The 25,822-nt window shown below is 37.1% G+C and overlaps 1 protein-coding gene and 1 pseudogene across 2 annotated transcripts; one reads left to right on the top strand and one right to left on the bottom strand.

The window, feature by feature from the left end:
* Window positions 1-14: 14 nt before the first annotated feature.
* On the bottom strand, window positions 15-24,232 carry NFU1 (NFU1 iron-sulfur cluster scaffold). 2 transcript variants are annotated; one of them, XM_037127288.2, is made up of 8 exons: window positions 24,150-24,232; window positions 22,046-22,146; window positions 17,170-17,305; window positions 15,987-16,053; window positions 10,616-10,730; window positions 5,833-5,893; window positions 2,331-2,505; window positions 15-409 (listed from the first exon to the last, which is right to left on the bottom strand). In XM_037127288.2, the coding sequence occupies exons 1-8, from the start codon at window positions 24,218-24,220 to the stop codon at window positions 365-367; spliced, it is 771 nt and encodes a 256-aa protein (XP_036983183.2). In that variant the 5' UTR covers window positions 24,221-24,232; the 3' UTR covers window positions 15-364. The 2 variants fall into 2 exon arrangements, with proteins under 2 accessions (XP_036983183.2, XP_036983182.1); XM_037127287.2 differs by lacking the exons at window positions 17,170-17,305; window positions 22,046-22,146; window positions 24,150-24,232 and adding an exon at window positions 15,508-15,591.
* Window positions 8,453-8,550, top strand: LOC119035812 (uncharacterized; annotated as a pseudogene).
* Window positions 24,233-25,822: the final 1,590 nt, after the last annotated feature.

Here is a 25,822-nt window from a genome sequence, read left to right on the forward strand (position 1 = left end):
GCCATTTTAGAATATTTTTAAAAACCATTCTCTATTTATTTCTGCATTTAAAAAGTAAATAAATTAGATAAGGAAAAATGTATTTTAAACTGCTTTACACATTATGCAAAGAATTAACAATGAGAAATGAAGACTAAAAATAAAAATATCCCTGGATAAAATGCACATGTAGAGAAGATGATTCAGGATATTATAAATAACTCATATGAGGTAAAGCAAACATGTAATATTTATAAATCATTCTCTAAAGAAAGGCTTATTTTATTAATCTGCAAGTTCCTTAGCAGATTAATAATAAAAGCTTGGTATATAGTATCAACAAGTCCAAATGCTGAGCCCCCCCCCAAAAAAAATTCAAATTATTTTAAGGTGAGTTTCCTTCTTTTTCATTTGATTCATCTTCCATAACCTAGAACCAAAAAAATAAAGAGAATTTAAGAATTAAGAAAAAATCAGAAATTGTTATTTCCCTGTTTTTAACATTACTTGTTTACCTGAAATACTTTATAATAATGCATGTCAATAAAAATAAATCTATCTACCAACAGCCCTAAAGAACAAGGTTTGCATTGTAACCTGGTAGCCTAACAACAAAAAAGCAAACTGAATATTAGCAAATTAAATAAAAGCACTGGTCTCTATTCCTTTTCCCCAAAAGAGGCAATAGCAGCCAAGTAAGTCTCAGTCAGAGAAGACTATGATGATTAATTGGTATTTCCTAGCTATAAGACTTTTTTATTTCTCCCCCAAAGCATTTTATTTATTTAAATGTATTCTGGGATCTATACCAAACTGTTATTGTAAAAATATGTATTAGAAAAATGAATCCCTACAAAAGGGAGGGAAACAAAATATCCTGGCAACTACTTGGGCTTACTCAGATAAAAATTCATTTTAAACCTTAGAAAAATGTTAACTTTCATGTCTAACAAGTTAATAAAACTATGAATGAAACTACTTGAAGAATAAAAACCAAAACTATTACTATCCTTTCATGAGTTAATATACTACTCAAATAATAAAGAACAACTCCTTCAGTAAGGAAGAGTTATATAAACCTAAGAATTTTTTTCTCTTCACCATACATACAATTAAATGACAATTCAAATTTATAGCTGAGAGCCTCACCCTGGACAAGTAAATAAAAAAGTTTCCTTGTCAACTCACTACCATGTCAACTAATACAATTTTTTAAAAAGCATACAGAAGAAAATGGAACAAAAATAAGTTTAAAAAAATCTAGATGAAATCTGGTTCTGATCTCAGACAATCAATGGAGAAACAATTGTCTCATAGTTTCTCTTCTGTGTTGAGTAAAAATGGATTATTCACTTCAAGAAATTGATATTTTATATCCAATCTTAGCAACACCCAATCCAAAGAATTTTCCTATTTTAGGCAGAATATTCCTAATGTAACCGACAGGACTAAGTGCTGCAGAGGAACACAAAGACCTAGATATGACTACGGGTCTATCAAGTAACTTACCCATAAACATAAAGCTGAAATAGACCCACAGAAAGAAGCTTTGGACCAAAGTAGAGAGAACTTAAAAAACGAGATGGCATGTATTGTACCCAAAGGACCTATTTTAATATCACCCAGAGATGAGTGACTCTCAAAGGAGCTAAGGGGAGATGCCTTCTCTGTAAAGGCACAGAATTACCTGAAGAGTTTTATCAAATTTCTAATTTCCATACACTTTCCCTTCTTGGTAATCTCTCTCTCCATAAAGCCATGTCTCCTGTCTCAAAATCACTGTGGTGAGGATCACTGGTACTACTTAGAAGATGCTATGCTACATTCCTTAACTATCTTGAGGGCAGGAAAAAACATTGACATCAGGCTGTAGATAAAGCTCTATAATCTTACTAAATACTGTTTTACTGTAAAATATAGTATGATCTCTTGATAAGCTTCATGTCTGCACATTTAAAAATAAGTGAATAAACATAAGAACAAGAAATGGATAAATATGATATAGTAGAGCTGTTTCTCTAAATCTCATCTATAAAACATGTTTTGAATTCACTTTTCCTAATTTTTCTGTAACCAGAGCAGCAGTGTATGTATACCCTGAGTCTCAATTTTCTGTGTAGAATAGAAATGACTCACTCAATACACTGTGGTATTAGAACATTAAATGAAGTAATACTTGTAAAAATGTCTAGTACACAGAAGCTATCATTCATAATACTAAAGTTAATTCTAAATTAAGGAGTCTTTAAGTCTGGTAACAACTGCAACACTAAGATCCAGCCCTTAAGAAATGTCAGGTCATGAATTTCTTTTCTTCTCAAAATCTAAACCATCACATAATATTGGCGTACCTGTTCTACACCTTCTACTTCTGGAATATAAAACTGCAACATGTTCTGAATTCCGTTTTTCAGAGTAATGATTGAACTAGGGCAGCTGGTACAAGAACCTTGGAGTTTCAGTTGTACGATGCCATCTTCAAAGCCCTTATAGATTACATCTCCCCCGTCTTCCTGCACAGTTGGCCTGTGGTCACAGTATATTTGTGATAATATTTAATAGAAGTTTTCACCAAAGAAATTTAATAAAACTCAGCTTACATATATTTTTATTTTACTTATTTATTTTTAGATAGAGGGGGAAAAAGTGGGAGAGAAACATCAATATGAGAGAGAAGCACTGATCAGTTGCCTCTTGTATGCACCCCAACCAAGGACGGATCTGCAACCCAGGCACATGTCCTACCAGTAATGAAACCAACGACCTTTTGCTTTGCAGAAAGATGCCAAATCAACTGAGCCACACCAGTCAGGGCCAGAGCTTAGATTTTATATCAATAAAATTCACAAACTTGGAGCTACTTTTATAATAGAGAATAAATGTAGCTATTCTCAGTTGTAATTTTAACTTTGCCAACTTCACTCATACAAATATTTGCTCTACTTATTACATTTAAATCTTGTGTATAATAATCTTAAGTAATTAAGATTTCAAATTTCCTAATAATTATAGTAACTACCTAAGATAAACTTATAAAATTTATTTTGGGTAAACACAGGGAGATTGACGCATGCTAGTTATTTTTTTTCAGGTAAACTTTTCATTGAAATATAACATTAATACAGAAAAATGTATAAATCATGTATAGTCAATTAATTTTCACAAAGTGAGCATACATTTGTCCCAGACCAAGACACAGAACACTAGCACCTCAGAAGTGCTCTTTTACTGCCTTCTAATCACTCCTCCTAACCAAATGCTAACTACTTCCTAACTGTTATCAGCACTGATTGGTTTTGCCTGTTTTTTCTAAAGATTTTATTTATTTTTAGAGAGAAGGGAAGGAGAAAGAGAGGGAGAGAAACATCAATGTGTGGTTGCCTCTTACATGCCCCCTACTGGGGACCTGGCCCACAACCAGGCATGTGCCCTGACTGGGAATTGAACTGGTGACCCTTTGATTTGCAGGCTGCTGCTCAATCCATTGAGCAACCAGCCAGAGCGGTTGTGCCTTTTTTTTAACTTTAAAATTTATAAATATAAATTCCATTTAGAAATCATATAGTATTCACTCTTTTGTATCTGACTTTTTATGCAGAGATTTATCCATGTTGATGCATGTAGTACAGTTCATTCAATCTCACTGCGACATAGTATTCCATTAAGTGAATACGCCAGAATCTGTGTCTTCTATTGTTCATGGACAGCCAGTTAATACAAATTTTTGGTTTTTACAAATGGTGCAGCTTATGAATATTCTGGCAAATGTCTTTTGGTACACATATATATGCTACTGGGAATATACCTGAGTGGAATTGCTGGATCAAGAATATTCACACGCTCAGATTTAGCACATAATGCTAATATAAATGTACATTCCTATCAGGAGTATATGAAAGTTCTGTTGCTCCACACCCTCACCAACAATTGGTGCTGTCACTATTAATGATTTTAACCACTGCAGTGCATTAGCAGTGATAGTTCATTGTGGTTTTGAGTATTCATACTCAAGTCATACTCATCAGTCATACTCAAGACTGATGAGGTTGAGCACTGTTTCATGTTTAGTGGCCATTTGGTTACTGTTGTTTTTGAGTTGCTGCTCCAGTGCTTTTGGGAAGAGACTGCTCTCCAGTCTCCATGTGATTGCTTGTCTTTTTCTTAACTATAGGAGTTTCAAAATATATTGCCATGTATGAATTATAAATATCTTCTGTAAATGGCATCCTTTGTTGAAGAAAATACTATACCCTAATTTATGTCCTTTTCCATGATTTTTCGTGTGTCCTGTTAGAAAAACTATTTGCAAATGCAAAGGTCATGTAGATATTCTACTTCAGATTTCCTTTGTGTTTCTTTATTGACCATGGTCTACTTCTCATTTGCCCTTATTACAAGGGTATAGTCCTAGAGCAGGGGTGTCAAACTCATTTTCACTGGGGACCACTTCAGCCTCACTGCTGCCTTCAAAGGTCCAAATGTAATTTTAGGACTGTATAAATGTAATTAATTACCCCATAACAGTTAAGAGCCTGACGCTGCCGCAGGATAGAAATGAGGTGCCAGGCCTTGTGTTTGCCACCTGTGTCCTACAGGGAGCCCGACTAAGAGTATGGATGATTCCTGCGGACACACCCTCCCTGACTGACCCTAACCTCCAATCTTATCACCCCTAGAAGCGTAAGACTGCCATAACTCCGCTTAGCTTTCCAACTGCTTTTTGACTTCTTCGTTTGTTCCCTACCCAGCTAAAAATAAGCAAGTGCCTTGGGAAAGAACCTCCAACTGTTAGGCTTACTGTTTCTTAACTTCTCTCTAGAATCTTGGCCCTTTATGAAAAAGCTTCCTTGGTGACCCAGAATTTTTATTTTTGTCTTCCCATCTCAACAAATTTGCTAAAAGTTAAATGATTTCTCTGATTCTAGCAGATGCCACTGACCGGCTTCTCATAATCTAGCTTCACACTGAGAATCAGCAAATGCTCTGAGGGAAGCCTGAACATATTTTCTTTCTCTACAGAATCTTGGTGTTTTTTTTAATTTTTAGAGAGGGGGAAGGGAAGGAGAAAGAGTGGGAGAGAAACATCAATGTGTGGTTGCCTCTCACGTGTCCCCTATGGGGACCTGGCCTGCAACAACCCAGGCATGTGCCCTGACTGGGAATCGAACCAGTGACCCTTTGCTTCACAGGCCCGTGCTCAATCCACTGAGCTACACCAGCCAGGGCATGTTTTGATAACTACTTAATGCCTTCACAAAATTTTTCTTTTAATTGTATTTTACATTGTTTTTCTAGAATTTCTGACTAAGACCATTCATCTGCTAGAAGTAAAATGCTGAAACCTGAGGTTCTCTACTTATTTAAATTTATTCTTTATGGACAATAGCCTAAAAAACAAGTAATCCTCTCCTCACAATCTTCCCAAACACTAAATCATTTTTTAAAAGAAATTTGGCATTATAACAATATTAAACAAGTAACATGTATAAAGGACCCATGGACAAAGCAAAGGGGGGTAGGATTGAGCGTAGGAGGTAGAAATGGGTGGGGCAGGGGAGGACAGAGGAGAGGAAATGGAGACAACTGTACCTGAACAATTAAAAAAAAAGAACCTAAATAGTCAATGAGAACAATAAATTCATTTACTGACTATGTTTACATTGTTTTAAAATTTCGAGTGAATACAGACAATATATAGGCTTTAAATGAAACTGTCATGGTTACCTACTGTGGTTTACATTAACTTATACTTCTTTTAAAACTCCACTATACTCTTACAACCAAAAGGAAATAGTTATAATAAAAATTGGCTCTGTAGTATATTTGATTTCAAGTAGAAAGATAAGCACATACCGTATTCTAGTATCTAACAATTCTTTAATCATTGCCACAACTTCATCATCTTCTTCAGATCCTAGAAACAATTACAAATAAAACATTATCAACATTATAAATTTCATAGCGATCCAAATACATTTATTAAAACGGAGCAAATTTAACTTAATTTTAATGTCTTGTTAAAAAAATAAAAGCACAGAACATTTAACTTGGTATGGTAATAAACTAATTTTGGGGTAACAGAAAGATCACTCCTTAGATTCTCTGAAGGAAAATTAAGGAGCACTGATCCATTCAGTATCTGGTAACAGCGGTGAGTATACTGAAATAACTTATTCTACTAATGAGAGCAGGGTCTGAATATTTTGGTCAATAAAAAATTGAAAACTTTCCTCATTCTCAAGACTGAAAAGTAGCAGAAACAAGAAGTTCTTTGGATTTTGATAGAAACTTTAGACACAAAAAAAGCACAGATACTTTTGTAAGTTACATTTTCAATTTCTCAATTTTGTAGTTTTAAAAATGATGATCATACTGAATATAAATGTAAACCTTATATAAATTTCCAAAATGTTCCACAAATCTGAGCAAAACCTTGTGTTTCAATTTTGTTTCATTTTTGTTTTACTTTGTAAGGTTATACACTGATTTTCACCAAAGCCTTTTTTTAAAAATATATTTTATTAATTATGCCATTACAATTGTTCTATTTCCCCCCTTCATTCCCCTCCACCCTGCACACCCTTCCCCCACCATTCCTCCTCTTTAGTTTATGACCATGTGTCTCAGCTTCTTTAGATTCTATATTTCCCCTACTATTCTTGCCCTCCCCCCTATCTATTTTCTACCTACCATCTATGCTACTTATTTTCTGTACCTTCTCCCGCTCCCCTGTTGCTAACCCTCCATGTGATCTTTATTTCTATGGTTCTGCCCTTGACCTAGCTGTCCTCTTAGTTTGCTTTTGTTTTAGGTGTGGTTCTTAGTAACTGTGAGTTTGCTGTCCTTTCACTGTTCATCTTTTTTATCTTCTTTTTCTTAGGTAAGTCCCTTTAACATTTGATATAATAAGGGCTTGGTGATGATGAACTCCTTGAATTTGATCTTATCTGAGAAGCACTTTATCTGTCCTTCCATTCTAAATGAAAGCATTGCTGGATAGATCAATCTTGGATGTAGGTCTTTGGATTTCATGACTTGGAATACTTCTTTCCAGCCCCTTCTTGCCTGTAAGGTCCCTTTTGAGAAATCCACTGACAGTCTGATGAGAAGTCCTTTGTAGGTGACTGTCCCCTTATCTCTTGCTGCTTCTAGGATTCTCTCCTTCATTTGAATCTTGGCTAATGTGATGATGATGCGCCTTGGTGTGTTCCTTCTTGGGTCCAACTTCTTTGGGACTCTCTGAACTTCCTGGATTTCCTGGAAGTCTATTTCCTTTGCCAGATTGGGGAAGTTCTCCTTTATTATTTGTTCAAATAAGTTTTCCACTCGTGGGTGTTCCTCTTCCCCTTCTGGTACCCCTATAATTCGGATGTTGGAACGTTTAAAGATGTCCTGGAGGTTCCTAAGCCTCTCCTCATTTTTTTGAATTCTTGTTTCTTCATCCTTTTCTCTTTGGTCATTTTTTTTCCTCCTTCTGGTCCATTCCTTTGATTTGAGTCCCAGTTTCCTTTCCATTACTATTGGTTTCCTGTGTATTTCCATTCATTTCACTTAGTTTAGCCTTCATATGTTCCTCTAATTTGTGACTAAAATCAACCAGTTCTGTGAGCGTCCTGATCACCAGTGTTTTGAACTGTGCATCTGAAAGTTTGGCTATTCTTCATCGCTTAAATTTATGGGCTCTGGGGCTCTGAGTTGTTCTTGAGCCATGTCTTGATCTGTTTGTGCCTGTTAGGTATGAGGAGCATAGCCTTGGTTGTTCACCAGGGCGGGGCCACCCAGGTGGCTGGTTTGTGATGCTATATGTGGGGGTGGGGTCAGAGAGGGAAAATGGTGGTTCTCTCTGCCGCTTCCTGCTGCTGGGGCCTGCTCAGTCCATCTCATGTTAGCTCCATCACCGGTTTATCTGTGCGCGAATGTGTGACTGCGATCAGTCCTCAGTGGGTCCAACGCCTTGCGCCCTCAGTGGGTCCGCCCCCTTCTCCACACCTGGGATCCGCCCACGGCTGCCGGCGCACCTGGGTCGAGCACCTGGGTAGATCCGGTGGATCTTTCCTGCCCGACCCTGCTCTGCTCCTGGCTTTGCCCCTCTTACCAGTTTGGCTGAAGGGTTTGCTGTTGTCAGACTTCCGTGTAGTTCAATTTTCTGTGGTTTGGCTGCGTTTTTGTTGCTAAAACTTTGTTGTTGCAACAACAACTTTGTTGTTGCCCCTGCGAGCAGGGGCAGTGCTTCCACCTACACCTCCATCTTCTCACCAAAGCCTTTTTATGGATTTTAATTTTTTTTGAGAAATTTATTTACCTTCAGAAAAACTAAAAATATAAACAATTCAAATTATACCATAACATACATGAGCTCCATGTGCAGTTCTTCTTCCAAGTACTTTACACAAAATAACTTATTTTCATCATGTACAAAAAGTACAAACCACAGAGAAAAAAAAAGATTATGTGGCTACATTAAAAAGAAAAGCTATGCTTGCTCTGGCAACACAAACACTGGAATGATAGAGATTATCATGGCCCATGAGCAAAGATGACACACAAATTCATGAAACATTCCATATTTTAAAAAGAAAAAAACTTCTGAATGACAGACATCCTATACATAGTGAAAAGATAAAATCATGGTTTGGGAGAAGTTATCTGCTATGAAAGAATCTAACTCAGAATACTTCTTATTTTTTTCACTTGTAAATTTCTTTAGTATTGTTGTCGACACTATTGCAGATGTCCCCATTTCCTCCCCATTTGCCCCCCTTCTTGCAGCCCCTGCTTCCCCTTCCTCTGGCCATCACCACATTGTTGTCTGTGTCAATGGATTATACATATGCCTTTTTTGGCTAATACGATCACCTTCTTTCATCCAGTTCCCCCTCCCCTTTGATAGCTGTCAGACTGTTCCATGTATCCACATCTGTTTCTATTTTGTTTGTTAGAATACCTTTAATAACCTGATAAATCAATACGAAAAAGACATACAATTCTATTTTTTTATTTTATTTTTTTTTAAGATTTTATTTATTTATCTTTAGAGGGGAAGGGAAGGAGAGAGGGAGAGAAACATCAATGTATGATTGCCTCTCATGCATCCCCCACCAGGAACCGGCCTGCAACCCAGGCATGTGCCCTGACTGGGAATTGAACCTCGATACTCTGGTTCACAGGCCCACGCTCAATCCACTGAGCTACACCAACCAGGGCTCAATTCCATTTTTTTTAATGGGCAAAGATTATGAACTAGAAATACAGGGTCCAGAAGTAAGGCCTGCTTGAGTGTGGTTGACAAAGTAATAATATGGGTATAATAATTTATAGTTTTAACTTGAACATTTCACCTAAAATGCCCTATGGTATGCTTGAGTGTGATATTGTTATGTTACAGAATTACATGCTTATGATTTTATAATAAAAAGGGCGTTATTTGTGCTAAACCCTATATATTCACAAGGCAAATAATGACTAGTAAAAATGAAAACTTTCAGGCTCAGTACTTTAATACCAAGGAAATGCAATTAAAGCAAGATACCATTTTACACTTAACATACTGGTTAAAAAATGTAAAAGACACTAATTGATAATAAAGATATAACTTAAGATTTTTATACATTTCTAAATTGTATATAAATTAGAACAATTTATAAAACAGCAACCCTCCTTTTAGGAATATACTCTAAAGAAACTGCACAGATGCACAAAGAGGCTGTACAAAAATGTCCACTGCAATATTTGTAACAGAAATCAGCATGAACAATTCACTTGAACATAGAAACAAAATAACTGTGGTTTACTCATATAATGACTATTCAGCACTTAAACTAAATATAATAGAATTACATCTTTTACAAATGTATTTCAAAATATTATGCTCAGTGGAAAAAGGAAAGTTGCACAGAACATAAGTTACTTAAAGTTTAAAAACAACACCCAATGTTATATAATCTCTGCACCGACTTGTACTTGCAGTAAATGTTTAAAAGCAAACTGGAAGGAGAAAGGGGAAAGAGATTGGGATTGTAGGGATCTGGCTGTATCTTTAATATCTTATTTAAAAATGGGACTTGCAGCAGCCCTAACCGGTTTAACTGGTTCAGTTTGGCTGAGCATCATTCTGCAAAGTGAAAGGCTGCTGGTTCTATTTCTGGTCAGGGCACATGCCTGGGTTGGGGGTCCAGTCCCAGGTCACAGTCCCTCTGTTCAACAGGCAGCCAGTTGATGTTTCTCTCTAACATTAATGTTTCTCTCCCTCTCTTCCTCCCTCCCTCCCTTCCCCTCTCTCTAAAAATAAGATAATAAAATCTTTTAAAAAAAAAGGTCTAAAGCAATTATAGCCAAAAATTAACATTTGTTAAATTTGAGAGAAGGACAAATTGGTGAACTTTATACTATTTTCTGAAGATTTTTATTATTGGAAAATATAGTTTTGATTAACATTCAATTTACAGACAAGTATTCAAAAATGATGTGCAAAAGTAGTATAATATATATGAAGTTTTATTTTCCCTGGAATTGGTTCCAGAGCTATACATAATACAGCGATAAAAATCTATATTCCCATGACTTATGAAATTAAGACAAATATGAAGAAAGTAGAAGTCTTTCTTAAAAGATAAATATTAATTACCCAACATATTACCTGCTTCTCCTGAAGATGTTTCCTCAGTAACTAAGGGTAATCCAGATGCAAAGAAATCCATGATTGTTGCATAAATATCTGGTTTCAATAAATTCCAGTCTAACTCTTCATTTTCCTGTAAATATTTTAAGGAAAATGTTAAAATTTCCACCCAAGGGCACAAACAAATATAAAATAATACTTGTATCTTTTAAGAATCTTTTTCTATATATATTTTGTACTATGCAACAGTACCCATTTCTGGAGAATACATGTTACTTCCAGTCCTTAAAGGATCTGGCTTACAATGACTTTCAGAAGATACAACTGTAGAACATTTCTCATTCACTCATTCGTCAAACTTGTATTAAGTGTGCTGTATATACCATGGGCTATATAGGGGATACCAAAATGACAAAAAGATATTTTTTAATGAGGTAAAGACAGTTATGTTTAAAGAGGATGATAAAGAAACTTATTCTTTTAAATAAAACAGGATATAACTGCTTGATCAAACACACAGAATATCTGACAACCATTGAAAAACAATTCAATTTATATACATTACTTGAGAGTATTAAAGAAATCTAATGAGACAACTGTAGAACCAGAACATAGGATATGTCTTATCTGTGGCTACTATGCTACAGGACTTGTGAACTCTCAACAAGATCAGTATCCTTAAGAAAGAATCTATTAACTATTTCACCCCAAAACCTGGCCAACCAGTTAATTTTATAAAATTTTTTAAAAAGGTATAATTCATATATACTTAAATAGTACTAATATCTAAAAAAAAGACAGGATATAGTGTTTTAATTTTTTAAAGGAGAGCTCGTTAGTAGGAACAACTATTAGATGCAGTCTATGTAGACTCAGGCAAAGTGCTGGCTAGGGTCTATACTTAAATGCTATTAAAATTGAGGCAACATGCATAAGAACTATTTTTGTAATGGATTAAGAACCAATTTAGAGGTAGTATACTAAAGGGGAGATAAATGGGCATTGCTATGGATACAAGAGCAAAACTAGTGAGATGCCTTAGTGAGTAGGAATGGGAACTAGTTCAAGGTAAATTTTTAAAGAAGATTTTCTTTATTTTTATAGAGGGGAAGGAAGAGAGAAAGAGAGGGAAAGAAACATCAATCAGTTCCATGCCTCCGGCCCGCAACCCAGGCATGTGCCCTGACCAGGAATCGAACCAGCAACCTTTCAGTTTGCAGGCCAGCACTCAACCCAATGAGCCACATCAACCAGGGCTCAGGGTCACTTTTGAATAAATTACTGGAACATGGATCAAGACTGCTACCTCGTATCTTCAGTAAATAGAGGGCTCTACTAAGGAAATCTTAGTATTAAAAAGAAACATTTCCTGAAGTTGTCTGAATGAAAGAAAAAGGCAGCATAAGATGAAAATATACTTACACATTTAGAAAAAAACATAAATAATGCATAAAGAAGCCTCTGAATTATTACAAATCAAAAGGAAAACAGGCAATTGTTGAAGATATCAGGTAAATGGAATAGCCCATGATGAAGATTAACTGAAAGAAAACAAATCAAATCTGCTATTCTACCTATTAAATATCAATGTGTGCCCTCATTTAGAATATTATTTATTGGTTATGTCATTTCATTAAGAAAAAATAGTGGAGATGAAGAAATTTCAAAAGGGGTAAATAAATTATAAAAGAGAAATAAATAATGATCTGCCAAAATCAAATCAAGAAAAAAAACCCTGTAAGGTATAATCAAGTTTTTATCTGAACATATTTTTATATAGCATAGGCTACATGAAAAGAACTAAATAAAAATATCTTTAAGTAAATGCACAATTTCCTGTTCGTAAAATAAACACAGTAACTACTGCATTTTCAGACTATAAGATGCACTCCCCTGCTGCCATTTGGGAGGAAAATGGGGTTGCGTCTTATAGTCCGAATGCAGCCTACCTGGCTTGGGGGGTGGGGTGGGCAGTGACCTATGTTATTTGTTATTAAATATTCTGCCACATTTTTTGCTTCAAATTTTTTTTCCTATTTTCCTCCTCTAAAACCTAGGGGTGTCTTATGGTCCAGTGCATCTTACAGTACAAAAAATTCAGTAGTTGTAAGAATTAAACTAGATAATATATGTAAAGCACTAGTGCCGTATCAAACATGTTGGAGATATTAAATAAATGCTAGTCCTTTTCTCCCTCAAAAAATATCAAAGAAAGAAAACTTAAGAATAAAAAGCACAGGCCAGATGTCTCTAAACTAGTCAAGACTGGGAATCAGTTAATATGGATTTGCTTACCATGAGCTTATATTTGGGGGAAGGAAGGCTGAAAATTCAATTTAGGAAATTTTACATCACTGTTTCCACCTATAAAAATTTGAGTGCATAGTATATGTTAGGCATGTTCTAGGTAATCCTAACAACACGGACGATCTTTATCTTCACAGAATTTATATTCTAGTGCAGGAAAGAGAGGCAATAAAAATAAACAAAAAATATGATTAAGCTAAGTGCAATAAAGAAAATGAACAGGGTAATAAGCTCTTGAGGGAAGAGCTTTCACAAATATGGTCAAGAAATAGGTACAAAGGAATACTGGACTAGATGTTATATGTTCCTAACCCATATGTCCGCTTTCATGGTACATCGAAATAATCCTTTCAAATTGCTTCTGAGGAGTTGAATGTTTTTATTCTGATGCAAAATTGGACAAATGATTACGTTCAGTGCATACAAACTAATTAAAAGATTTAAAAGGAGACTTCCGCCAAGATGGAGGCGTAGGTGGCAGCACTGCCCCTGCTCGCAGGGGCAACAACAAAGTTGTTGTTGCAACAACAAAGTTTTAGCAACAAAAACGCAGCCAAACCACAGAAAATTGAACTACACGGAAGTCTGACAACAGCAAACCCTTCAGCCAAACTGGTAAGAGGGGCAAAGCCAGGAGCAGAGCAGGGTCGGGCAGGAAAGATCCACCGGATCTACCCAGGTGCTCGACCCAGGTGCGCCGGCAGCCGTGGGCGGATCCCAGGTGTGGAGAAGGGGGCGGACCCACTGAGGGCGCAAGGCGTTGGACCCACTGAGGACTGATCGCAGTCACACATTCGCGCACAGATAAACCGGTGATGGAGCTAACATGAGATGGACTGAGCAGGCCCCAGCAGCAGGAAGCGGCAGAGAGAACCACCATTTTCCCTCTCTGACCCCACCCCCACATATAGCATCACAAACCAGCCACCTGGGTGGCCCCGCCCTGGTGAACAACCAAGGCTATGCTCCTCATACCTAACAGGCACAAACAGATCAAGACATGGCTCAAGAACAACTCAGAGCCCCAGAGCCCATAAATTTAAGCGATGAAGAATAGCCAAACTTTCAGATGCACAGTTCAAAACACTGGTGATCAGGACGCTCACAGAACTGGTTGATTTTAGTCACAAATTAGAGGAACATATGAAGGCTAAACTAAGTGAAATGAATGGAAATACACAGGAAACCAATAGTAATGGAAAGGAAACTGGGACTCAAATCAAAGGAATGGACCAGAAGGAGGAAAAAAATGACCAAAGAGAAAAGGATGAAGAAACAAGAATTCAAAAAAATGAGGAGAGGCTTAGGAACCTCCAGGACATCTTTAAACGTTCCAACATCCGAATTATAGGGGTACCAGAAGGGGAAGAGGAACACCCACGAGTGGAAAACTTATTTGAACAAATAATAAAGGAGAACTTCCCCAATCTGGCAAAGGAAATAGACTTCCAGGAAATCCAGGAAGTTCAGAGAGTCCCAAAGAAGTTGGACCCAAGAAGGAACACACCAAGGCGCATCATCATCACATTAGCCAAGATTCAAATGAAGGAGAGAATCCTAGAAGCAGCAAGAGATAAGGGGACAGTCACCTACAAAGGACTTCTCATCAGACTGTCAGTGGATTTCTCAAAAGGGACCTTACAGGCAAGAAGGGGCTGGAAAGAAGTATTCCAAGTCATGAAATCCAAAGACCTACATCCAAGATTGATCTATCCAGCAATGCTTTCATTTAGAATGGAAGGACAGATAAAGTGCTTCTCAGATAAGATCAAATTCAAGGAGTTCATCATCACCAAGCCCTTATTATATCAAATGTTAAAGGGACTTACCTAAGAAAAAGAAGATAAAAAAGATGAACAGTGAAAGGACAGCAAACTCACAGTTACTAAGAACCACACCTAAAACAAAAGCAAACTAAGAGGACAGCTAGGTCAAGGGCAGAACCATAGAAATAAAGATCACATGGAGGGTTAGCAACAGGGGAGCGGGAGAAGGTACAGAAAATAAGTAGCATAGATGGTAGGTAGAAAATAGATAGGGGGGAGGGCAAGAATAGTAGGGGAAATATAGAATCTAAAGAAGCTGAGACACACTGTCATAAACTAAAGGGGAGGAATGGTGGGGGAAGGGTGTACAGGGTGGAGGGGAATGAAGGGGGGAAATAGAACAATTGTAATGGCATAATTAATAAAATATATTTAAAAAAAGATTTAAACGGACACAGCTCTGGCTGGTGTAGCTCAGTGGAATGAGTGCAGGCTGTGAACCAAAGGATCGCTGGTTCAATTACCCATCAGGGCAGATGCCTGGGTTGCAAGCCAGGTGTCCAGCAGGGGGCACACAAGAGGCAGCCATTCACTGCTATTTCTCTTCTCTTTCTCCTTCCCTTCCCCTCTCTCTAAAAATAAATAAAACCTTTTTAAAAAATAAATAAAATAAAAGGACATATAGTTCAAATTTAAATAGCTTATTTCTCATTAATCTAGTATACTTAAAAGTTAAACAGCCTTTTCTAGCAAATACCACCTTAGCTGCTGCAGTGGGTAGCACATTTATGTTGGTTTCTTGACGTTTAGAGGTTGACCAAGTGCTGAAGAACTTACACAATCCACTGCTCTTATGTGTGAAGCTCTGAAGTGTTATTGCAGAACAGAAGAATGAGTCAGATGCCATGAGGTGAGTGCCCACTTTGAAAGGAGAAATATATATTCAATCATTCTGTTGGTCAAATATATATATCGTGTGACTATTTATTTGTTTCTCTTTTTACTCTATCGGTTACATTAAAAATTAGTGAAAATAGTACTTGGAAGCCTAAATTCTAGTCTTGACCCTGCTATAGACCACTTATATAATCTTGGACACTGCATTTAACCCTTAGAAGCTCAAGTTTTTTTCTTTTGAAAAATGAGATACCTGGAAATTCTAGTAAGTAATTACTTAAGACATGTTAGAAGTAAATTTAATTTGAGATATTTTAATAACCATATGTATAAAACACATTAACAATGGAAATTCTGGAGAGGGGCTCCAACTCAGAAAATACTAAAAGTGCTTATTTTATGGCATGCTATATTTTTACCTTTGTGACAGTGATAAAATCTGGCCCAAAGAAGACACTTTTCACTCCTTCGATCCTAAATAACTGCCTGTGAAAAAATTAAACAGATAAGTATAATTATAAAAAGTTTATACATAAACAAAACACAGAAAAATAAAAGAACTTCCGGGTACTCTTCACCACCTTCAACCCATGGCCAATCTGGTTCTATCCTCTTCCCTGCCATCGCGCAATCCCACAATAAGAATACAGGGCATTTTTATTACTACAAAAGATGCCTCATTTCCCTTTGCATTCAGTCCTCTTGCTTTACCCCCATGCTCTGATAAGTTTTGTTTATGGCAGTGACTTATTTTGTTTAAAATTTTCTTCCAGCTTTGTTGAGATATAATTGACATGAAACATTATGTAAGTTGAAGTATACAATGTGATGATCTGGTACACATATACAGTGAAATGATTACCACAATAAGGTTAGTTAACATAATTTTATGGTTTCTAATTTACCATCTGACATATATTTAAATTATTTCCACTGGGCAATTTTTAAAAAAAGGAAATCATTCCATATCTGATAACTATTATTATTTATAGTTGAAATGTGGGTTTATTGTACAAATTACTTCACATTGAAACATCTAGAAATTCAGCTATTCTTAAGAATTAAATGAGTAAGTTTTCATTGTTTATTAAAAGCAGTTTTAGCCCTGGCTGGCGTAGCTCAGTGGATTGAGCTCAGGCCTGGGAACCAAAGGATCATGGTTTGATTCCCAGTCAGGGCACATGCCTGGGTTGCAGGCCAATTCCCAGCAGGGGATACATGAGAAGCAACCATACATTGATGTTTCTCTCCCTCTCTCCTTCCCTTCCCCTCTAAAGATAAATAGATAAAAATATTTTTAAAAAGCAGTTTTAAAGATTTAGAATGGAAATTTACCATATTATCATTTTGATGGGTTATTTTTCTTAAGTAAAAATATAAATTTTCAAGTGGTCATGATACAGCTCCCTCAAATACATCACTTTTCAGGAGAGGGTTTCCTAATATCAACTCTTAGTTTTCTTTATCTCATAACTGAAAAAAAAGTATTCTCTGAAAAAAATGCAGTGCACATAAAAATGCAATGGGTCAATAAAGCTGCCTTAACCCCAAAGTCAGTTATTTACGTTTCTTGGTAAAAGAAAGTGAAAAGCAGTAATATACCTTGCCAGAGGAGAGCGAAATGCTGCAGCTGGTGTAGGGAAATCCATGGTCCTTGTCTCAAGAACTGGTTTTCCTGGAATAAACTTTAAACTGTTGGGATTTGGGGTATCTTGTGTTTGAATAAACATGTGTCTCACTAAAAGAAAAAAGAGAAAAATGTTATTCTAGAAAGTAGTAGTAGTTAACAGTTTATGAACTATGAGGTACTCATTATCAGAGAACGAAAAGAAGAAAAATTAGTATATTAGAAAATAAGACTGTATTGCCCAAACTGACAAAACAAGAATTTTTAAAGACAAAAAGGCAGTTTATCAATATATTTATAATTGCATTCAATTTTACATTAATTTTGATTATTTAGTTTGTTACTCAACGGGTTCCAGTAACATCCTACATTTAAGTAGGAATTATATTCTACTTCAGGAATCATGTATGTATTCTATGCGATGACTTATGATTATGATACCAATGGCTACTATAAATGGTCATCACTATGATAGTGATACAGTAAAACCTTATATTCTCTTCTTTCCAAAGTGCTACCATCCTTTTAAAGACAAATTTTTTAAATTGTATTTAGTTATTTTTCAAGTACAGTTTTTTGTCTATTTCTCCCATCCCAGCCCCCCCCCACCCCATGCTCCCCACCTCCCTCCAATTTCCACCCCCCTTAGTTCTCATCTCTGTGTCCTTCCTATTTGTTCCTCCAAATCCCTCCCCTTTTTTCCCCCTAAATTCCCTTCCCTCTCCCCTCTGGTCACTGTCCCCCTGTTCTCTATTTCAGTGTCTTTGTTTTTATTCTGCTTGCTTGTTTGTTTTGTTGTTTAGCTTCCTGTTAAAGGTAAAGACAAACAAATTTTTTAAAGGTATAAATTTCTAATAATAACTAATATTTATTGTCAGCCTACTATTTACATGCCAGATTCAGGGTCAAATGCTTCAAATGTATTGAAGCCTTTAACAACCTTATGAAGATACTATTATTCACTTTACAAATGAAACTGAGGCTTAGAGATAAATAACTTGTTAAATTATATAGAGTTAAGGAACTGCTCAATGGTATAGAGTTAATGACATTATAAATTATTGTGTAAGTGGAAATCTATGTGACTCACTTTCTGGAATAAAAATTATCTTTACGGTTCTTTTCTCCCTTTCTTTTAGGCCCATGATTATATTGAGAATGAATTCATTAAAGCAATAAAGAAAGAACATAATCTTTCATTTCCTACCTGAGTTAAAATGGTAACAGCTTATAAGACAAATGGATAGACAGGGCTAGGGTTTTAAAACTATTAAACAGACCTTTATTATTTATTATGAAAATAAACCTTTTGACCAAAAAAAGAATACCAATTCTCATCATAGAGCAATATATGGAAATAGGTTAATTCAAGGAGTTATTAACATGTGCTAAGCATGGTGCTAAGCACTCCACATGAATTACATTATTTAATCCTTACATCCCGCCAGGGAAGTACTGTTTCTACCCTGTTTTACAAATGTGGAAACTAAAGCCCAGTGTCACTCAATTCAAGTACTAAAGCCACCAATTTTCCATCACTGACTTGCTTAGCCACTATGCATACTGACACTCCATACTTACTAATGCCAAGCATAACAGGAAAATATATTTCAAATCAGTCTTCTTATCTTGTCATAATCCTTATACCACACAACTTAGAAAAGATGGTAAAGCAACAGTTTTATTTTAAATTAGAGATTAAATCTGGCAAAACATATGGTTGTCATGGAAGTGCTTTTTTTAACCTTTACAAGAAAACATTCTAAGTTGACAGCTGAGAATTGTTTTTGCACCTCGCCGTGCAGTTCCAGCTAACTGATGTTGACTCACTTTCTTGGTGAAGTAGAAATTGAAACTAAAATCCCATATATTTTGCTTACTGAAGCCATTGTCCTATAAGATACCAGTTGGTGATTTGGTGACCAGGCAAATCCTAAAAGAGAAAAATTTTAAATGATAACCTCAATGTCCAAGTGCTTGATCTAAAATGTTATACTTCTAACCAATAAATGCCTCTGAAAAACTGTATTACAAGGGAACAGTTTTTCAGATGGTGCATTAAAGAAATTAAATAAAGACAACAAGGTTCTTTTAACCCTGGTTCTGATTTATCATTTCTCACCACGTTTCTTAACAATTTATTGCTAACAAAAGCTTCGCACATGTTATGCACTCTACCAGTATTTGAAAAATTAAATCTGGATGTATTCTACTCAATCCATTTAGGTAAAGCTATTCATACAGGAAGAAAAGTTTTAGAAATAATTTAAGGTAAGAACTGTAAGTGTAAAAAATTTTTTTAACAGAGCAGTCTACATATACTACCTGAAGTAGAAAGTAATATATGACATTACTATATAAATTTTCTTTTGACAATGAACAAAGCTATTTCAAAAAAGTAATTTGACTTGGTATTAACAAAATTATTCCAATTATGGTCTCAATTTGGTTTAATTAGGTATTTCAAAAATGAATCCTAGGTCCATCATCCAGAAAGATGCCCCCAGAATTGTCATGATGGTGTCACCAGGACAGAAAGGCTGATGCAAAATAAGTTTTCCTATTGTGCTTGGTACTTACAGGTAGATAGATAGGCAAAAGTTCCTTCAAAACTACAGGTTAATGGTGCTGAAAGTCAGTATCAAAGTCTAAAATCAGCAGCTCTCCCATTGGAAAAGTCTATTTCTTCATTGCTTAGATTTATCGGCTCTGGGGCTCTAAGTTCTTCTTGAGCCATGTTTTGATCTCTTCGTGCCTGTTAGGTATGAGGAGCGGAGCCTTACTTAGTTGTTCACCAGACTCATAGAACTGGTTGATTTTAGTCACAAATTAGAGGAACATATGAAGGCTAAACTAATTGAAATTAAGGGAAATGCACAGGAAACCAATAGTAATGGAAAGGAAGCTGGGACTCAAATCAAAGGAGTGGACCAGAAAGAGGAAAAAAATGACCAAAGAGAAAAGGATGAAGAAACAAGAATTCAAAAAAATGAGGAGAGGCTTAGGAACCTCCAGGAAATCTTTAAACGTTCCAACATCGGAATTATAGGGGTACCAGAAGGGGAAGAGGAACAGCCACGAGTGGAAAACTTATTTGAACAAATAATAAAGGAGAACTTCCCCAATCTGGCAAAGGAAATAGACTTCCAGGAAATCCAGGAAGCTCAGAGAGTCCCAAAGAAGTTGGACCCAAGAAGGAACACACCAAGGCATATCATCATCACAATAGCCAAGATTCAAATGAAGGAGAGAATCCTAGAAGCAGCAAGAGATAAGGGGAAAGTCACCTACAAAGGAGTTCCCATCAGACTGTCAGCGGATTTCTCAAAAGAGACCTTACAGGCAAGAAGGGGCTGGAAAGAAGTATTCCAAGTCATGAAATTCAAAGACCTACAACCAAGATTGATCTATCCAGCAATGCTTTCATTTAGAATGGAAGGACAGGTAAAGTGCTTCTCAAATAAGATCAAATTCAAGGAGTTCATCATCACCAAGCCCTTATTATATGACATGTTAAAGGAACTTATATAAGAAAAAGAAGATAAAAAAGATGAACAGTGAAAGGACAGCAAACTCACAGTTATTAACAACCACACCTAAAACAAAAGCAAACTAAGAGGACAGCTAGATCAGGAGCAGAACCATAGAAATGAAGATCACATGGAGGGTTAGCAACAGGGGAGTGGGAGGAGGAGAAGGGGGGAGAAGGTACAGAAAATAAGTAGCATAGATGGTAGGTAGAAAATAGGGGGGAGGGCAAGAATAGTATGGGAAATATAGAATCTAAAGAACTTGAGACACGTGGTCATAAACTAAAGGGGGGAATAGTGGGGGAGGGGATGTGCAGGGTGGAGGGGAATGAAGGGGGGAATATAACAACTGTAATGGCATAATCAATAAAATATATTTAAAAAAAAGAAGAAAAGCCTAGATGACCACATAACTCAGTCCCAAAGTAATTTAAAGTCCAATTTAAAAAGCTTAGCATGCTCAGTTACTCAATATTTATATTTATTCTGTGATTGAAGAAAACAGGCAAGACACTCCTGTTCTTGCCCCAATACACAGTGGAGATAAGGTATCTCTACCCTAATCCAAACCATGCCAATATCCCAAGTCAACCACGTTCCAGAGCCTGGCCACAGGAGGTGTTCAAAGTGCAGATGGGCCAAGAGCTAAATCCAAACTCTTACGGCTCTGTGAGCACATACAGATAGGTATATATACACAGACATACACACCCTCCTCCCAAGGTTCCCTAGCCACTCTACAGTGGTCCTATTTCAATAATTTTCAATCCCATCTTAAAACCTATTTCCAATACTAAAGAAAATAAAAGCATGCAACATCAACCAGATTATTTAAAAAAAAAAACAGTGATTCTGACAAAAAATTACAAAACATTATGTTTTATGGTCTGGATAAAAGCTAGAAATTTACTGATTGTTGAGGTAGTCTTATCACAATGAAGAGGCCAATAGCTTAAAATACATGATTCTTTGAAACACAAACCCATCTTTTTATCATATTCTTTTCACCATATTTTCATTTCAGAAATCATTTATTGAGCAACTCGTATTTCAGAGGATGTGTTACACAAGATACTGAAATGTCCAACAAAACTGTTGGACTTTTTGCTCAGGATTCTTGCAATTTAATACTAATAATATGTATAAGCACATGATTACAGCAAAGTGTGATACTGTGATAGGAAAAAATGCTACATTCTTTTATAGGCATCAGAGTAGAAAATTTATAAATTCTCATCCTTTAAGACCCACAAAATTTTATTCAGGCACAGTTTCATTAGCTTCTGAAAAGCAATTTGCTCTAAACGACGTGAAATTTTACCTGTGTTACATAAGGTTGGGGGTAGTGGGAAAAGTGCTCTTTGTGCAAACTGATGCAGAGGCTGTTTCTTCATGATGTATGGAGTCATCATACAACAGAATCTACATTTAAAAACAAAAATAACATTTTAAGAATCTTTTAAGCTCAGTTTCTAATTCTCATATATTAAAAAAGCTATAATGAAAATAATAGAAAAGCTAAACTTTTATTTTCTATACACATTATTTTCACTTTCTTAGACAAGGAATAGCTACAAACAATTTAAAAACAGAGTTCAAGGGGCAAGTTATAGCCCTGATGACTGAGTACACAGGATAGTGCAATAGCTGGTGCAAGAAGAAATGCATCTACACTAGTGATTCATAACCTGGAGTCCCAGACTCAGTTATGCATGAAGGAGGCAAAGAACTACAAATTGTTTTTCCCTTCTTTTTAAATTTTTAAAAACTAGGCAATAGACTCACACTATTCCAAATTTAAATGGAAAGAAGAAAATATAATGAAAAGTCCCCCTCCCTTTTCTGTTTCTAACACATTTCCCTGAAAAGAGATAACCCATACTATATGGTCTGAGAGGTGTTTCAATACTACAAAAAGTCTACTAGAAAGTGTACTATTCTCCTCCAAACTGCTAAAGAAGCCAAGAATCTATATATGCTTTTTGACTGGAAGTATATTAGTATTGTAACTTTGGTTATTCCATTGATAGAAGAAATGGCTTTTCCCTTTCACAAATTCAAAACACAGAGAAAAAGGAAAAACAAGTATTACTGGAAAGGAAATAAGAGTTGAGTAGTGAAATTTTTAGAAATCTAATGCAAGTTCTTTTGGAATCTAGTTTACTTTAAAATATTACATTTTTCACTTCACAAGAATCAATGAGGAATTTTAAGAATCTATATCACCCCTTTTTAAACACCTGATCATTTTCACCTGCAAATTCATTAAGGAACTGTCTATGGGACATTAAGGGACATTTCTATGTCCCTGGAGCAGCTAGCACGACGGCTTCAGTTTTTCACCCCTGAAATAAAGTTAATATTCACAGCCACCTCATAAAGACTGGGGTAAAGATGGATCCAAATAATCCAAGTAGACTCTGAGCACATAGCTCAGTATGAGCTCAGTGAATGCGTAAATAGGTGGAACAACAAAATGGATGTTTCTCTTCCCTCTTCTCTAAAATCAAAAAAAAAATTTTAATGAAATGTATTTAAAAATAAGTAGTCCATATAAAGTGCTTAAAACAGTGCTGCTAGGCCATGTAGTTGGTGTTCAATAAATATTACTTACCGCTATTATGACAGACATGACTCAAACATGAGAGATAGGTGACTAACAAATCCTTCTACAAACTTAATTTTTTAAAGAAATGCATTTAAATTTCAAGAGCACCATTAACACTAAAACTCCTTACAACGAGATTAAATCCCGTTGGGTCCTTTTCTCCTTTTGTTCTAGAAGTGAAATTGGGATACAACACCTACTGATATCCTCAGTGCTCTTCCCGTAACCAAAGTCGGCAGATACCATTGGCAGGGCACATGGAAGGGGAAAAAAAAGGCAAGGGATCGCAGTGGCTTTAAGTGGTGGGGAGGAAATCTAGGTGTCTGGATTCTCATCCCAGTTCCCTCACCTAGATGCTGTGTGCCCTTAGACAAGTCACATACCCTTTCTGGGCCTCACTGAGGAAACGAAGAAATGTGGTGAGATGTTCTCTTCCACCTTACCACATTCTGATTTTCTTTTTAAACGGCAGAAGAGGAAATGTGAAGAGCTAGAGGGGCTGCACTATTTCGAGTTCTTAGCGTTGGGTTTCTACAGCCAGTCTCTGCTAACCTCCCCACCGCAAGGACTCAGGCGCAGGGTCTCAGAGCCCCGGGGTCACGCAGGACCGCGTCCGCCCGAACAGAAGCAGAGGAGCTGCCTCAGCTAGAGGCCCACCTCCAGGGTTCAACCCCCGAGTGCAGCGACGAGGACGAAGCCAAAGGCTCGGTCAGCGGCACTTTTCCCCACCCCATCTGAGGGAGTAGGCAGGGCGATTACTGCTCCACTGCCTAAGTTCAGCAGCATCGCTATACCGAGCTCAGGATTTGTCACCTACCGCCTGCGCAACCCCGCAGCACCAACCACAGCGCCAACCATTGCGCCAAAGCCCAGCCGGGGGGCCGCCATCTTAGCCCAAGTGCGCCGGCGTTGGACTGGCCCTCCCCTTCGGGAGCTGCGTAAGCCCCGCGCAGGCGCAACCCTGCGGGTGCTGGACTAGCATCGTAGAGGGCGCGCTCTATGGGTAGTAGGTAGCAGTGCTACCAAAGAGGGCCTGGTTTGCGCCCAGCTGTTTGCAATCATTGCCTATCTACTATGTAAACCCATACAAGGAGGGAAACAAAGAAATACCTCAATAAGGCACGAAGGACTACACACCTGTGTGGAGCTTCCACATTTACATGCTGAGTGCAGCTCCTCCACCCACTGGTCTTGCGGTTAGAATGGTGTTCCCTACCCCGAAACCTGCCTCATGGCCATTTGTAAGATCGCACTATCCTCCATTCCCATGGACATTTCCATTTGGTCATTTACATTAAATGACAAACAAAGCTGGTTAGTAAGAGCACAAGTAGTATGATCTCATTTATGTAAAATTGTGTGTGTGCATGAATGCATGTGCGTGTGTCTATGTGCCTAGAGTTGTATAGAGGCAGATTGCCAGCCTGTCTCTCTTTGCCCTCCTCTGGATGTTTTCAGTACCTTAAATACACCAAATTGTTTTGCATTGTTGCTCCCCTTTCAGGAAACAGTGCAGAAAGCTACTGTCAACTTTAGCCAAGGAATAGGACCCTGTACCCTGATCCCAAGCCCCTTCCTCCTGCCCCAATCTGCTGGAGATAGGTGTAGAAGGAGGAGGAGGCAGGTCCCTGACCCCAACCTAGGAGAAGGACAGAAGCTCTAAAGCATGTGTTAAATGGAAGTTATAAAGACTTGGCTAGATTTATTTTTTTTTTTTTTATAATGGTTGTCTCTTGCACACACCAGGGACCTGGCCCAAAACCCAGGCATGTGCCCTGCCCAGGAATTGATCCAGCGACCCTTCGGCTTGCAGGCCAGTGATCAATCCACCTAGCCGCACCAGCCAGGGCTAGATTTTTTTTTAATACTTTAGAGTAAGATGGAAAATAAGTTAGTTTTTAAAGCTGAAAGTGACCAGCAAGTGATGGGATCTGCAGGAATTTCATCAGGGAATGAGGCAGAAAGATCAAAAAGAGCACATTTAAGCCCTTTCCTAATTGTCTCTTACTAAACTCAATATATTCAAAATACTCGTTACATGTATTTTAACCATCCTCTTGATTAGCTTCTCCTAACACACCCTTTCCCTCCTCATTCTTAGATTTTACTTTGCAGAAAAAAAGATAGAGGCCTTGATGGTAGCAGTGGCGGCAATAGACTTTCTGACCTGCCCAAGCCTTGCCTGAACTCACACATTTCTCTTTGCTGTGGCATCCAGAGTATACCACTGCAGGAGTTTTTTAAAATTTCCCTCTCTATCTAAAAAGTAGAGCCTTCCCAAAGAATTCAACTGTCATAAATCCCCTGATTGGGAGTTTAGCATCAGAAAACATTGACTCATCATCGGAGAGGGGAGTTTGGCTCAGAGATAAAAAGTCACCTAAACAGACATTCTCACAAAATCATTACATCTATGTTCTCCCATGAACCTCTTTATCTTTTCCTAAAAGTCATTTATTTTCCCATAGTTGTCCTCTCTCCTCCCACCTC

The sequence above is a fragment of the Artibeus jamaicensis genome, unplaced genomic scaffold (assembly GCF_021234435.1).
Source record: "Artibeus jamaicensis isolate MK-2021 breed Jamaican fruit bat unplaced genomic scaffold, CSHL_Jam_final contig_3174, whole genome shotgun sequence".
NCBI lineage: Eukaryota > Metazoa > Chordata > Mammalia > Chiroptera > Phyllostomidae > Artibeus > Artibeus jamaicensis.

Bases quoted from the DNA above. Each gene is read 5' to 3' on its own strand.
- NFU1 (XM_037127288.2), bottom strand. From the start codon at position 24,220: ATGGCGGCCCCCCGGCTGGGCTTTGGCGCAATGGTTGGCGCTGTGGTT. The intron at 16,054-17,169 runs GTATATTACTGC...ATTTTTTCACAG, and splicing joins TTTCGCTCTCCTCTGGCAAG to GCAGTTATTTAGGATCGAAG. The intron at 10,731-15,986 runs GTAAAAATATAG...AAATATTTACAG, and splicing joins ATTTTATCACTGTCACAAAG to GAAAATGAAGAGTTAGACTG.